This window comes from Vidua macroura, chromosome 14 (genome assembly GCF_024509145.1).
Source record: "Vidua macroura isolate BioBank_ID:100142 chromosome 14, ASM2450914v1, whole genome shotgun sequence".
NCBI lineage: Eukaryota > Metazoa > Chordata > Aves > Passeriformes > Viduidae > Vidua > Vidua macroura.
In genome coordinates this window covers 4441849-4454365 of record NC_071584.1, presented here as the reverse complement: position 1 = coordinate 4454365, position 12517 = coordinate 4441849, and the positions used below count along the sequence as shown (strand labels likewise).

The 12517-nt window shown below is 55.7% G+C and overlaps 1 protein-coding gene across 1 annotated transcript; it reads left to right on the top strand.

Moving 5' to 3' along the window:
- The first annotated feature begins 5935 nt into the window (after positions 1-5935).
- Positions 5936-7582, top strand: LOC128814484 (brain-specific homeobox/POU domain protein 3). Its single transcript, XM_053990345.1, has 2 exons — positions 5936-6055; positions 6603-7582. Exons 1-2 carry the CDS (start codon positions 5936-5938, stop codon positions 7506-7508), a joined length of 1026 nt encoding a protein of 341 aa, XP_053846320.1. The 3' UTR covers positions 7509-7582.
- Positions 7583-12517: the final 4935 nt, after the last annotated feature.

Genomic DNA, 12517 nt, shown 5'->3' with positions numbered 1-12517 from the left:
AGCCCCTCTGTGTCCTTCCCAATCCTGTCCATCCACATCCCCCTCACCATCCTCAGCCAAGGTCTGACCCTCCTGTGACTGAGGGACAATCCCTGCTAGCTGGGACCAGGATCCAACACCTCCAAGCCATGGGAACATCCTTGACAAGAGCAAAACCTGCTTTTCCTGCTGAAAAGCTGAGGAAAACACTCCCTTTGAGGCACTGACAGAGAAATTTGAGCTTCTTATATAAAACAAACCCACAGCATGGGGGACAAACCCATTCTCCAGCAGAAAGTGCACATTCCCACCCTGAAAACAGACTAAAGCCAGTCCAGTTACACAATGGGAAGGGCTCAGGTAGTGCATGGCAGCAGCTGCATTTGATACCCTGCGAGGGCTGCGGGAGCATCAGCCCCAGCTCCTTCCCTCGCTCAGGCAGCCCATCAAATATTTACTGGGCTGCCATAGGCAATTACATTAGAGGAGATAGTTAAACACCCCCTACCCCAGGGCACCCCCCTGCAATGTAAATCAAACAAATTGGACTCTTTTCACAATTGACACACACGATTTTACTTACTGTAAATAATTTAGTATTAAAAAGTCAAGCTACACTTTGCCCCATCTGGATTTTCTTTTCTCCCTCTCTCTCTCCTGCTCCGCGGACTCCAGGTTCCTAATGCAGGAGATGGAGTGCAGGAATTTTGCTGCCTGGGTGAGCTATTAGAAGATTCCCATTTCCTAATGGAAGAAACCACACTCAGGAAACCCGTGAAGTTGCCCATTTAAAAGCAGCAGAGATGTTCCAGCTAACAAAGGATGGGAAGGATCTCTCCCTCCGGAAGGAGTTGTTGATGCTGGTTGGCATCTCCTGGGGTCGCAGCAATCTCCTATAAAAGTTGGCTGAATGGTTGCACTTTTTAATTAAAAGCCATCTATCCTGATAAGGCTCAGTGGGGTTTTAATAAGGATTTTTACAAGCTGGGTGTGTTGGCCAGCATGGATCATCTCTCTTTTACACCTCAAGTGCAAGACCTGCATTAAACACCCTGCTCTTCTGCCTGGGAAGGGATCTCATCCTCATTAGGAGCTATTCTGCATTTTCCTCTAGAAACAGGCATTTTGAAAGTGTGATTTTTCAAACCACGCCTTGGCACCGTGGCTGGAGGGGTTCAGGAGCTGTGTGGATGTGGCAGCTGGGGACATGGGTCAGTGGTGGCCCTGCTGAGGAGCCGTTGGACTCAAGGATCTGAGAGGATTTTTCCCACCTCAATGATTCCATGGTTCTGTGATATCTGCTCCTAATTCCAATGCAGAATTTGGTCTCTGTTGAGTTTTCCATAATGCCACCATCTGCCATCTGAGGTATCACTTCGCCCTGTTGAGGTCCTGTTCTTGACCCTACACCAAGTTCAGTTCAGTGGGGGAGGAATGTTCTTCCCAATGCCATGGGCTTGTCTCAGGAGTGAGCCAGGCTTTAATTGAGTTTAAAAGCTCCTGAACCTGGATTTTCCATTCCATTCCTGCACTCCATCAGCCGACTCCAGCCATTCCCAGTCCCAGCGCGTGGACCTCTGGCAGGTAGAGCCACTTTCCCATTTCCTGACAGAACCAATTTTCATCAGAAAATGCCAGTTCCAATGAGATTAAAGCATTTAATCCCCCAACATCTTAAATTTGACGGATGGCTCCTCCCTGGAGTTCCCACAGAAGGCTGTGGGTCATGTGGGATGTGATGTGCTCATCAGAGCCATGGCCCCAGAGCAGCTGCCAGGGGCTGGGATGGCTCCTGGAGTCAGAACTCGGGGCTGAAAATTCCAAATGCACCAGAAATTCACAGGTTTTGTCTCCTTCCACCTGCTCAGACCCTGGGCAGGAGCACAAGGAAAAGGAAGGGCAGAGAAGGACCAAGTGGGGCAAGGCCGTCCATCCCCTGATGTCCTGATCTCTGCATCACCCCACATAAGGTTTTCCAGGAGCAGCCCCGACAGCCAGGGCAGGTGGGGAGCTGTCCTTAACGTCTCTACCCCCTCTTTGGGGTGACACCTGCACTGGCCACCCACCAGCATTGTCCCCCACTGCTGGAAAATGTGTCTGTGCCAGGTTGGGATGGCTGAGCCAAATCTCTCCTGATGAGAAGAAAGTGGTGGCGGTCACCTGGGGACAGAGCCATTTCCAGCCAGCCCAGCTGTCTGCTCGATGCACCAAGTCGTGTCCCTTTTGCAGGATCCTCTCCTGGAGCCCTGGAAAGCCTCGTCCCCCCTGCTCCGCTCTGGAGTCGCTGGAAGCTGTTAATCGCTGCCCGTGGGTTTAATTGGGAGCGAGAACACACAGACCCCATTAAAGCCCACGAGGGTGCCAAGGTCTCCCGTTCAGGCACAAATGAAGGAGCAATCAAACACACTTAGGTAATAAAAACAGCTGGAGTCTGCAGGCAAGTGCCTGAGGCAGTGAGGCACATGGCAGGCAGGCCGGCCCTCTGCAGAGTGTGCAGCCAGCTCTCTCGTGGAAAACACTGGGATCAGGCGCAGCATGCAGGGTTTTGTGGTTATAGGCAGGGAGCCAGACAGGGAAATTATGGGCCATCCTCAAAGGCAATGGAGAGCTGGGGCTTCTCGAGCTCAGACCTTGCTGGAGAGTGTGTCCAGGATTGTTTTTCCAGTGGGAATGAGAAGCCAGACCCCTGGGCATTGGGTGTAGGGGTCATGATTCCCACGATATTCTTTCCCTGTTGGATCATTTGCCATTCCACAGCACAGAACCACAGCACATGATGTGAGGAGACTCCTGGCTCTTCATTTCTACAGAGGGATTTATTTCAGAAAGGGTCCCCAAAGACACTGACCAAGTTGGGGTCCCAGCTCTTAGCCTGGAAGCTGGAATCACCCCAGAAGGAATTTGTTTTCCAAAGACTCAGATCATGAGGGTCTTTGTTCAGTGGTTTTATTTGGTTTTGTTTTAATAGGAAGGATCCTGACTTTCCTCTTTTTAATTCTGATTCCAGTGAAGCATTTCCTGCTTCATGGAGGTTGCTGATATGGATGGGTGGGAGAGGTGAACCTGGACTATTCCAGTTTTTGGATCAGTTAGGGAGGAAAGCTGGAGCAGATGTGAAGGGGCTACAAGGAGCCTTGCAGAGCTGTTCCATCCTACTCCAGAAAGCCAGAGCAGAGCACTGGCAGTCCCCTGGAAGTTCATCCTGCTCCTTGAAAGTGCCAACACTCTGTTGTCCAGGACTAAAGCAACAACTGTGGAAGTGTTTGAGATGTTTGTGATTATCACTGCTACAGAAACCCCTCCTTGTTTGGTGCTTCCACATCTTTGCACAAAGACAGGAGGATTTTCCTTGTTTTTTCCTGTCCAGGAGGAGCCTGATAACTCCCAACTCAGTCCAGAGATTTGATATGGAGGGCACTGCTCTCTTCCCCTCTGGAACCAGCCCACAGATCCACGGTGTAAGAGGTGGTGGGAGGATGAGCTCATCCATGGAACAGGGCTGGGAGGACATTCTTGATGTTCCTGTGGTGTCCCTGTGTTTTGGTGCCAGTGCCAGGGTGCCCAGAGGTGTGTTCAGGGATCCTCCCTGAGTGTCCCTTGCTCAAAACGTTCATTGTCAGGACAAAGTTCAGGGCAGGATGCTCAGGGCTGCGACAGGAAAAGATCAAAGGCTTGGTGCTTTGGAAAAGTCTGCTGGCACACAGAGGAATGAGAAGGAAGCTGTTTACTTCATCTGATCCAATTTTCCGACATGAGCAGCAGCAAAATGCAGCTTGGCACAGGTTTACTTCCTTGGGGAGAATGAAATCCAGGGCCAGGAGCTGAACTGCTCCGTCCAACCTTCCCTGAGCTGCTGAAATGCAGAAAATGAGGAAAAGTGGGGTAGAGAGGCCACCAAGAAGAACCCAGCAAAAGGAATTGTGGAATATTCTGAGACAAAAGCTCCCAGAGTCATGAGAGAATGAACAAATGCAACTGGAGGGGAGAGATCCCACCGCAGAGCACCTGGAAGGGACAATTCCCCTTCTAAGGAATTCTGCTGGAGTCTCAGTGGAGCCTTCCAGCCTCCAGACTGCTCTGGCCATCAGCTGATCCTGCAGCTCTCCAGGAGCAGAGTGAAGGCTGTGACACAGAGCTCTGCTGGCGGCAGGGAGAAGGGAAGAGGCTCCTGAGTTCCTGCCTGCACTCGCCTCTGGAGAGCTGGAGCATCCTGACAGGGCCTGGTGCTCCCTGGCACACAGGGGATGCTCCAGTGCTCAGGAAGGGCTGGCAGTGTCTCAGGCCACCAGGGACAGGTGACAGGGTCTTCCTGGCAGCACCTTGATGCTGCTGCAGTTTTTTCCCCAGGAGGATTTCTCTGGAGTCAGGATTCAGCCCTGGGGACTCTTCCCCCACCCCTCTGCATGAGCCAAGGGCTGCAGGGGGCTGGTTTTAGGGACTTCTGTGGTAGATTTGGTGGCTGTACCTGAGTCTAGGCATCACCAGACACTGTGATTGTGCCTTTCAGTCTCCTGTCACTGGATCTGACCTTTCCCTGGGCAGGTCCAGCACCAAGGAGACGTCTCTGGTGGTTCCCTCATGTCCCTGCCCATGGCAGGGGGCTGGAACTGGATGATCTTCCAGGTGCCTCCCAGCCCAACCTGCTCTATGATCTTTTTGGGGACAGTTCAGCCTCTCTGGTAAGGTGGGAATCAGGTCATGGGGTCAGGTCAGGATTTTCCTTTCCCTGTGACACTCGTTGACCATGTCTGTCCCAAGACACCTGGCAGATCCCCAGGAGAAGGGTCTCAGAGGATGCTGTGCTCAGGCTCTGTAGAGAAGAGTGGGAAAGGGAGCAGGAAACAGATCCTACCTCTGACACTGGAACAGCTGCACCGTGCACCAAAGCCATCGAGGCTGGATTTTGGGGCTGGAGAAGCACACCTGGTTCCCTTGAGAAGAAGTTTGCTCTGAGCATAGGAGCCTCCTGTCCTCCATCACCGCAGGCACTGGGATTCCTCCTTGGTAGCCCCCCTGCTCTGGGCTGCTGGGGCTGGCACACTCCTCATGCACCTTTGGAGAGCATGTGGGGGGGGGCTGAAACCCCCCCACCCCCTGATCCAGCAGTGGAACCAAACTCCACTTTAGTGGCGGCAGGAGCTGGCCTTGGTGGCAGGGATGGAAAGAGGGAAGGGAACGCCACGGGCTGTGGGGAAATTCGCATGGATGGGTGAGTGCAAGAGGCAGCGATGAGCTGGAGACAGGAGGATGGAGAAGCTGCACAGACAGACGTGGAGCCCGTGGGACTCTGCACGAGACGATTTGGGGAACGAGCCAGGGAGATTCATTGAAGCAGGGAAAAAGAAAGTTGGTGAAACTTTTCTTGATTTCTTTCTTTTTATGATTTTTGACACAAGGTTCTTCCCTTCCAAGGGAGAAGGGGAACGGCTCCTCTTCAGTCCCCGGTTCCAGGCTGTTCTGCTCCCCAAATCTCCCCGGGGGAAGCAGCCCAGAGCCGCGGGCAGGGCGTGGGCAGGGGCTGGACGGGAGGTGATGCCTCCCCGAGCAGACGCGACGAGGAGTGACAGGGAGAGGGGCGCACCTGCGGAATGAGCAGAGCCGGGAAAGGGCGGAGATGAGGGGTTGAGTCCCAATTTGGGGAGGCTCGCCGACAGGTGAGGAGTTCTGGTTTTTGGGGGGGGGGGGGGTGTTACAACCGGAGCAGGGGGAGGCCCGATATGGGGAGGGAGTACCACGGCCAAAGGGGGGCTGAGCCCCGGTTTGAGGTGGGGTGAGCTCACTGCCCGGGGGCGGGCAGTGGGAGGGACCTCCCCAGCCCCTCCCGATGGGCGGGGGGCGGGGGGGGCGGGCTATAATGCCATTGATGCCGGGCGGCGGAGCCAGACAATACCGCGCCCCCGAGCCGGGTGCCCGGAGCGCCCTGCCCTGCCCCGGCCGGCCCCGCTCCGCTCCCACCATGATGTCCATGAACAGCAAGCAGGCGTTCAGCATGCACCCCATCCTGCACGAGCCCAAGTACCCGCACCTGCACACCAGCTCCGAAGCCATCCGCAGAGCCTGCCTGCCCGCCCCCCAGGTAAGCCCCAGCACGGCTTTCGGGAGGTTGCGTGCCCGCCGATCCTCTCCAACTTACTCTGGTTTCCCTTTGGATTTGGGTTTCGGTTGGGTTTAGAGGGGTCCATCTTTTCCCTCCTGCCTCCTCCGGGGCGCCGGGCCCGGCGGGCGGGGGGCTGTTCCCGGGGAGGAGGGTCTGGGGCGGCCGGGGGCCGCGGGGGTTCGTCCCTCTCGGTGGGCTTCGGCCGTCCCGCCCCGCTCCGTGCAAGCGCTGGAGCAGCGCGGGGCTGCGGGACCCCCGACGGCTCTGGCCTCTGCCGCTGCCTCCCTTTTGGGGAGGTCGCCCCGGAGGGCAGAGCGGGTGTTCAACTTGGAGGGAGAGCGCTCGGTGTCTGGCACGCCGCTGCTTTTATCTGGGGGGCTCGGGTGGCGCTCGGTTCGCGTTACCTGTCCCCGGCGGCGCCGGTGGGGCAGAGCGGGATCTCCGTCACGCCGCTCCCCTTTAATGGTGTCCCGCTCTGTCTGTTTGTTTTCGCTCCCGCTTTTCTCCCCCCCGCCCCTCCGTGCAGATCCAGGGGAACATCTTTGCGGGTTTTGACGAGACGCTGCTGCGAGGGGCCGAGGCTCTGGCCGCCGTGGATATCGTGTCGCAGAAAACCCATCCCTTCAAGCCGGACGCCACCTACCACACCATGAGCAGCGTGTCCTGCACTCCTACCTCGTCCTCCGTCCACCTGCACCACCCGTCCGTGCTGACTACGCACCACCCCCACCACCACCACCACCAGCCCTCGCAGGGCCTGGACGGGGAGCTGCTGGACCACCTCAACTCCGCCCTCCCGCTCGGAGGGGTGCCGGGCCCCGATGTGGGCTCCACGCCTTCGCACCCGCACTCCCACATGTCTGCCATCAACCACATGGCCCACCACTCGCAGCCCATGAACATGTCCCACCCCCACGGCCTCGCGTCCCACGCCGTCATCTCCGGCCCCGAGACAGAGACGGACCCGCGGGAGCTCGAGTCCTTTGCCGAGCGCTTCAAACAGCGGAGGATCAAGCTGGGGGTCACCCAGGCGGACGTGGGCTCCGCGCTGGCCAACCTGAAGATCCCGGGGGTGGGCTGCCTTAGCCAAAGCACCATCTGCAGGTTCGAGTCACTCACCTTGTCCCACAACAACATGGTGGCCCTCAAGCCCATCCTGGAAGCGTGGCTGGAGGAGGCGGAGAGGGCGCAGAGGGAGAAAATGACCAAACCCGAGATCTACACGGGGGGGGACAAGAAGCGCAAGCGCACGTCCATCGCCGCCCCCGAGAAGCGCTCGCTCGAGGCCTATTTCGCCGTCCAGCCCCGGCCCTCCTCTGAGAAAATCGCCGCCATCGCCGAGAAGTTAGACTTGAAGAAGAATGTGGTGCGGGTCTGGTTTTGCAATCAGAGACAGAAGCAGAAAAGGATGAAATTTTCTGCCACCTACTGAGGAAGGGGCTGGGGAGGCAGCGGTGCGGGGGGATGCTGCCATCCCGACCGCCCCCCCGGCCCTTCCCAAACAGGGCTTGGGGTTGTCGGCCTTTTTTTTTTTTTTTCTTTTTGAGTTAAAAAAAATTGAAAAAAAAAAAAAAAAACAAACAACCAACCAAAAAAAAAAAAAAAAAAACAAAAAAAAAACAAAAAAAGAAACTTTAAAACAAAGGGAAACGCACCCAAAGCAAAGTGAACAGTTTGGTGCCTGCTCCTCACCCCTGGTCAAAGTGGTCCCGCTGTTCTGACTGGTACAGACTGCTTTTGTAGATAAAACCGGAGGAAAAAAAAAAAAAAAAGATGGAGAAAAAGGAAAAGACAAAACGAAAAGGCCAAGGGGGAAGTTTGGGGGTGCCCGGAGTTGGGGCAGCAGCAGAGAGAGCCCAGTGGGTCTTTGTCACAGCCCCTCCCGTCTTAGGGGCTGTGGCATCACTCGCTCCTCTGCCCTCTTCTCTTAAAAAAAAAAAAAAAATTAAAAAGGAAAAGAAATGAGAAAGGAAACGAGCTGTAAGCCAGCTGTAAACCCGGGGTGCTCCCCGCCGCCAGGGTCCCCGCACACCCACGCACACACACGCACCTGCATGGTTTTGTTCTTTACCCTGACCCCCGCAAACCCATCGCGTTTTTGCAGTACCATTTCTGTTTCTACCTCATCGGCTAAATTGAAAAAAAAAAAATTAAAGGATAAAAAAAGGAGAAAATATTAAAAAAAGAAAGAAAAAAAAAAATTGGTCCGTCCCTGGAATCGCGGTTTGTTCGGGGAAATGGACATTTATTTTGCGTTGGTTTCACTCCAACCGTTCGATTTCTGTATGGTTTTCACTGTATAAAATCCTAAGCTTCGACAATCACGTCCTTGGGGCTCAGCGGAGCGGCGGGAGCGGCCCGAGGCAGCGGGGATCGAGCCCGGCCCGGCCTCGGGGCGGCTGCCTCTGCGCATAGGAAACTCTGCACTTTCGAAGGCAAGAAAACTCTTATTTTCCCCCCTTTCCTTTGCATATTTAATAGGGAAATTTGCCTCCTTTTATTTTCTTTCTTTCTTTCTTTCTTTCTTTTTAATTTTATTTTTTGAATTAAAGGCGATTTCGTTCCGCTGTGTGTGTGCTGAATGAAATTTTGGTGTCTGTGTACGCTGCAGCATTTCAAATAAATCATGCACGTTTTACCTCACCCTCCTGCCTCCTGCAGTTACTGCGGCTCCGGGGAGCCCCTGGCCCGGGGCCCCTTTCGCGGGACTCCCGGGGGCTCCTCCAGCCCAGGGCCGGTGCTCCGCGGGGATGGGGGCCGGCTCCGTCCTCCTGCGTGGGGACGGACAGAGCGGCCCGGGGAGGCAGAGCCGCCCGTGACCCCGCAGGGAGCGGGGGTCCTGGCTCCCCTCCGCCCATCGCGGAGTTTTTGGCACTTCCCCGCCCGGGGGGGTCCCGCCCGCAGCCCGGGGGTCGCTCCCGCGGCCGGGGGTTGTTGCAGCGCTGGCCGCAGCACGGGGGAGATCCCGCGAACGGCGGCGGGGTCGGGCTGCCACCCTGAGCCCGCTGCCCGCCGGGGGACACCCCCAGGTGCCACTGTCACCCCCAGGTACCCCTGTCACCCCCCGGTTCCGAAAGGGACATTCCCCTCTCCAGGGTCCGCTGGCCCGCAGCCGATGGCACCGAAAGCTCCCAAAACGCGCTTCAACCGCTCGGCGGGTGGGACCGGGGCTCCCCTCTGTCCTCGGGGATCAGAACCTGGGGGTCCGCTCAGTCCCGGGGACACGCGGAGAAAAGGGCTAAAAACAAGCGATTTTTGTTGGTTTTCTGTGTTTGGGGTGGTTTTGTTTTATTTTTGTTTGAGGGGTTTTTGTTTGCTTGGGTTTTTGTTTGTGTGTGGTTTTTTTAATTGTTGTTTTGTTTTGTTTTGTTTTGTAACTTATTCGGAGAAAAAATAATCAAGTGCACGTCGTGGTGCTGAAGCCCGACAGCCGGAACCCTGCGGCTTTTACAGGGGAAAACCAAAGTAAAACAAGAAAAAATAAAGTAGAATAAAAGTAAATGAAATAAAATAAAGGGAAATGAAATACGATAAAGTGAAATAAAATAAAAGGAAGTAAAATGAATGAAAGTGAACTAATGAAATGAAGTGAAATAAAATAAAACCAAAACCAAGCAAGCAAACAAAAAGCATAAAACAAACCAAATAAAAAATACAAACAAAACCCTAAAACTCCACAAAGAAGTAAGAACAACAAAAAAAAAAAAGCAAATAAACAAACAAACAACTCCCCCCCCCCAAAAAAAACCTCACCAAAGGAAAAAAAAAAAAAAAAGAAAAAAGAAAGAAAGAAAAAAGGGGAAATTGTGCCGAAATAACTGTCGGAGGAATTGCTCCACCTGGGCGAGCGGGGCCAGCTCGGCGGTGGCCGACAGAGCCCTACCTGCCCTGCCCGCACCGTGGGATTCCCCCACCCCGTCCCGCACATCTCCCTTTATTCCCGGGCTCTTCCCAAAGCCCATCCCTTTGTTCTTGCGCTCCGTCCCTGTTTTCTCCATGCAGCGAAAAGCGCATTTTCATAAATAGACCTTGGCCGAGCGCTGCCGATGAAACTTTAATGAGGCGGGATGCTGAGTGCTGCCCGGGGGGGCCCCGGACTGGCTCCGCGCAGCATTAGCGGGGCCCCGGCCCCCCCTTTCCGCGGCTCCCCCTCGCAGCCGGAGCCGCTCCCGAGGCTCCCCCGCCCCCCGCGCCCCTCCCCGGCCCGTGCCCGGTGCCGGGGCCGGTGCCGCGGTGCTCCCGCTCCGCCAAGTTCACGGGCGATGCAATATTTATCAGCCGCGCCGATAAAACGCCGGGTGGGTATTTCCCAGGCACAAATGCAAAGCGCTGCGCCGAGGAGCCGGAGCGGGGCCGCCCGGGGACCCCCCCCGGGCCCCGCGGCCGCCAGGTAAGGCGGGATCCGAGCGAAGGATGGGGCAGCTCTGGGCGAGGAGCAGCGGGGCTGGAGGCCGGGAGGGGCTGGCAGAGAGACACCGGGAGCGGTGCTGAGGCCTGGAGAGCTCATCACACCCGGGGCGCTGCGAGGGAGCTGGCCCGGGGATTGGTCGTGCTGCTGCCGCTGCTGCTGCTGCTCCTCCTGTCCTTGCTCCTGCTATTACTCCTACTCGTTTCTGCTCCAGCTCCTGTCCCTGCTCCAGCTCCTACTCCTGTTTCTGCTCCTGTTCCTCCTCCTGTTCCTCCTCCTGCTCCTACTCCTACTCCTACTCCTGCTCCTGCTCCTGCTCCTCTTTCTGCTCCTGCTCCAGCAGTTCCCTCTATGCCCAGGCCAGCGTGAGCCTCCAGGATCCTCAGGGAAAAGCCTGGAAGGAGGTGGAGAAGGGCCCCCCATGCTTCCTCTGCTCCCGAACAGCCACTCCTGGGCACAAGTCAGGGAGAAGCTGCTGCTCCTTCCTGCAGCTCTGGCAGCCAGGACACACCTGGGAGCAGGTCCCAGCCATGGTCCAGTGTCTCAGGTCTTGTGTTCAGCTCCTGTTCTCCTGAGGGTCTCTCCTCCTCCATCAGGGCCCCAGCTGGGTACCCAAAAGGACCTGAATCCCTCCAAATCCAGGCTCTTTGTGGAGCACCTGGCACAGGGTGAGGTGGGAAAAGCTCAGGGTGAGGAGAGTGGGTGAGGGAAGGAAAACAGAGACACACAGAAGGGTGTCACAGTCACTCCCTGCTCCTGGGGCACAAAGGACACCCCTGAGCCTGACACTGCACCCAAAGCAGCATTAAAGGAAGGGAATATTGACTGGAATAGACACTCCACTCTCACACTGGGTTTTCATTTGAGGTTTGATGCATGAGCGAGGTTTGAGATGTTTCAGCTCTTTTGCTTCAGCAGCAGCTCCTCCTTTACAGGCACCTGCTAATCCAGCCTTGAGCTGGCCCAGAGCTCCTTCAGGAGCAGCTCAGCTTCAGCCACCTTTGAGGACTTGAGTCCTCATCTACCTCCAGGCTGGTGGGACTGAGGGGATGGGACAGGTCTTACCCCTTCTCACCCTGAGAACTCAAAAATATCAACACCAGCAATTCACCAGGGACTGGATGAAGATGCTTTGGGGGCCTTCAGAGCAAGGATGCACAGATGAATGGAGGCCTCTGGGCTCCAGTGAGGGTCACTGGAGAGGGACCAAGGAGCCTCTGTTGCAACTCAGCTCTGATATCAATGCTGATCTCAACCCCTGGCTCAGGGCTTAGAGACACCTTCATCACCTTCCAGCCTGTAAGGGTTCTGAATGACCAGCTCAGGTGGAGACACAAATAAATGGGGATGTGACAGCTGAATCCCACCCCTGGGGCTGCAAAGGCTTCCCAAGGAAAGCTGCCTACCAGTTCTGGGACACTGGAGCTGTCAGACATCAGTTCCTGGAGCTCTCCAGACCACTGGTGCTGTAGCCAGGATCTCTCTTGCAATCCAGTCCTTGCTCCAAGCTGTTTCCCTCCATGTCATGCGCTTTTGTGTTATTTCTTCCTGCTATGAAAGCCAAGACCCTTCAAGAATTTGGGCATCTAAACCCCTTGTGCTGAGATGTGACAGAGGGATGGTCCAGGTCAGTGTGGCCATGCCACGGCCACCAAAGCGTGCAGGGATGTGTTTAAAGCTATCCATGCCCTACTGAGATGGAGTCTGGTGGTTACAGGCAAATGCAGATGTGTTTGAAGAAATCCCTGGAGAAGCCCTGCCCCTCTTTTATCTTTTAGGATAATTCAGTATGGTGCATTCTTTAGGCTGCAAAGCTGCTCTAGATCCCCTTCACCCCAATTTGTTTCACAGGCACAGGGCCCATCTGTGCATCCCAAGCAGCAGGGTGACAGCAAATGGTGCCACCCCAACCCCTGTGTCCTGCTAAATCCCATGCTCAAGGGGCTGATTACCCCACGGGGAAACCAGGGCAGGAACATCCAGCCTGTCTGGGGACCATCAGTGGGTCCCATCAGTCCATCCATGGAGCTCAG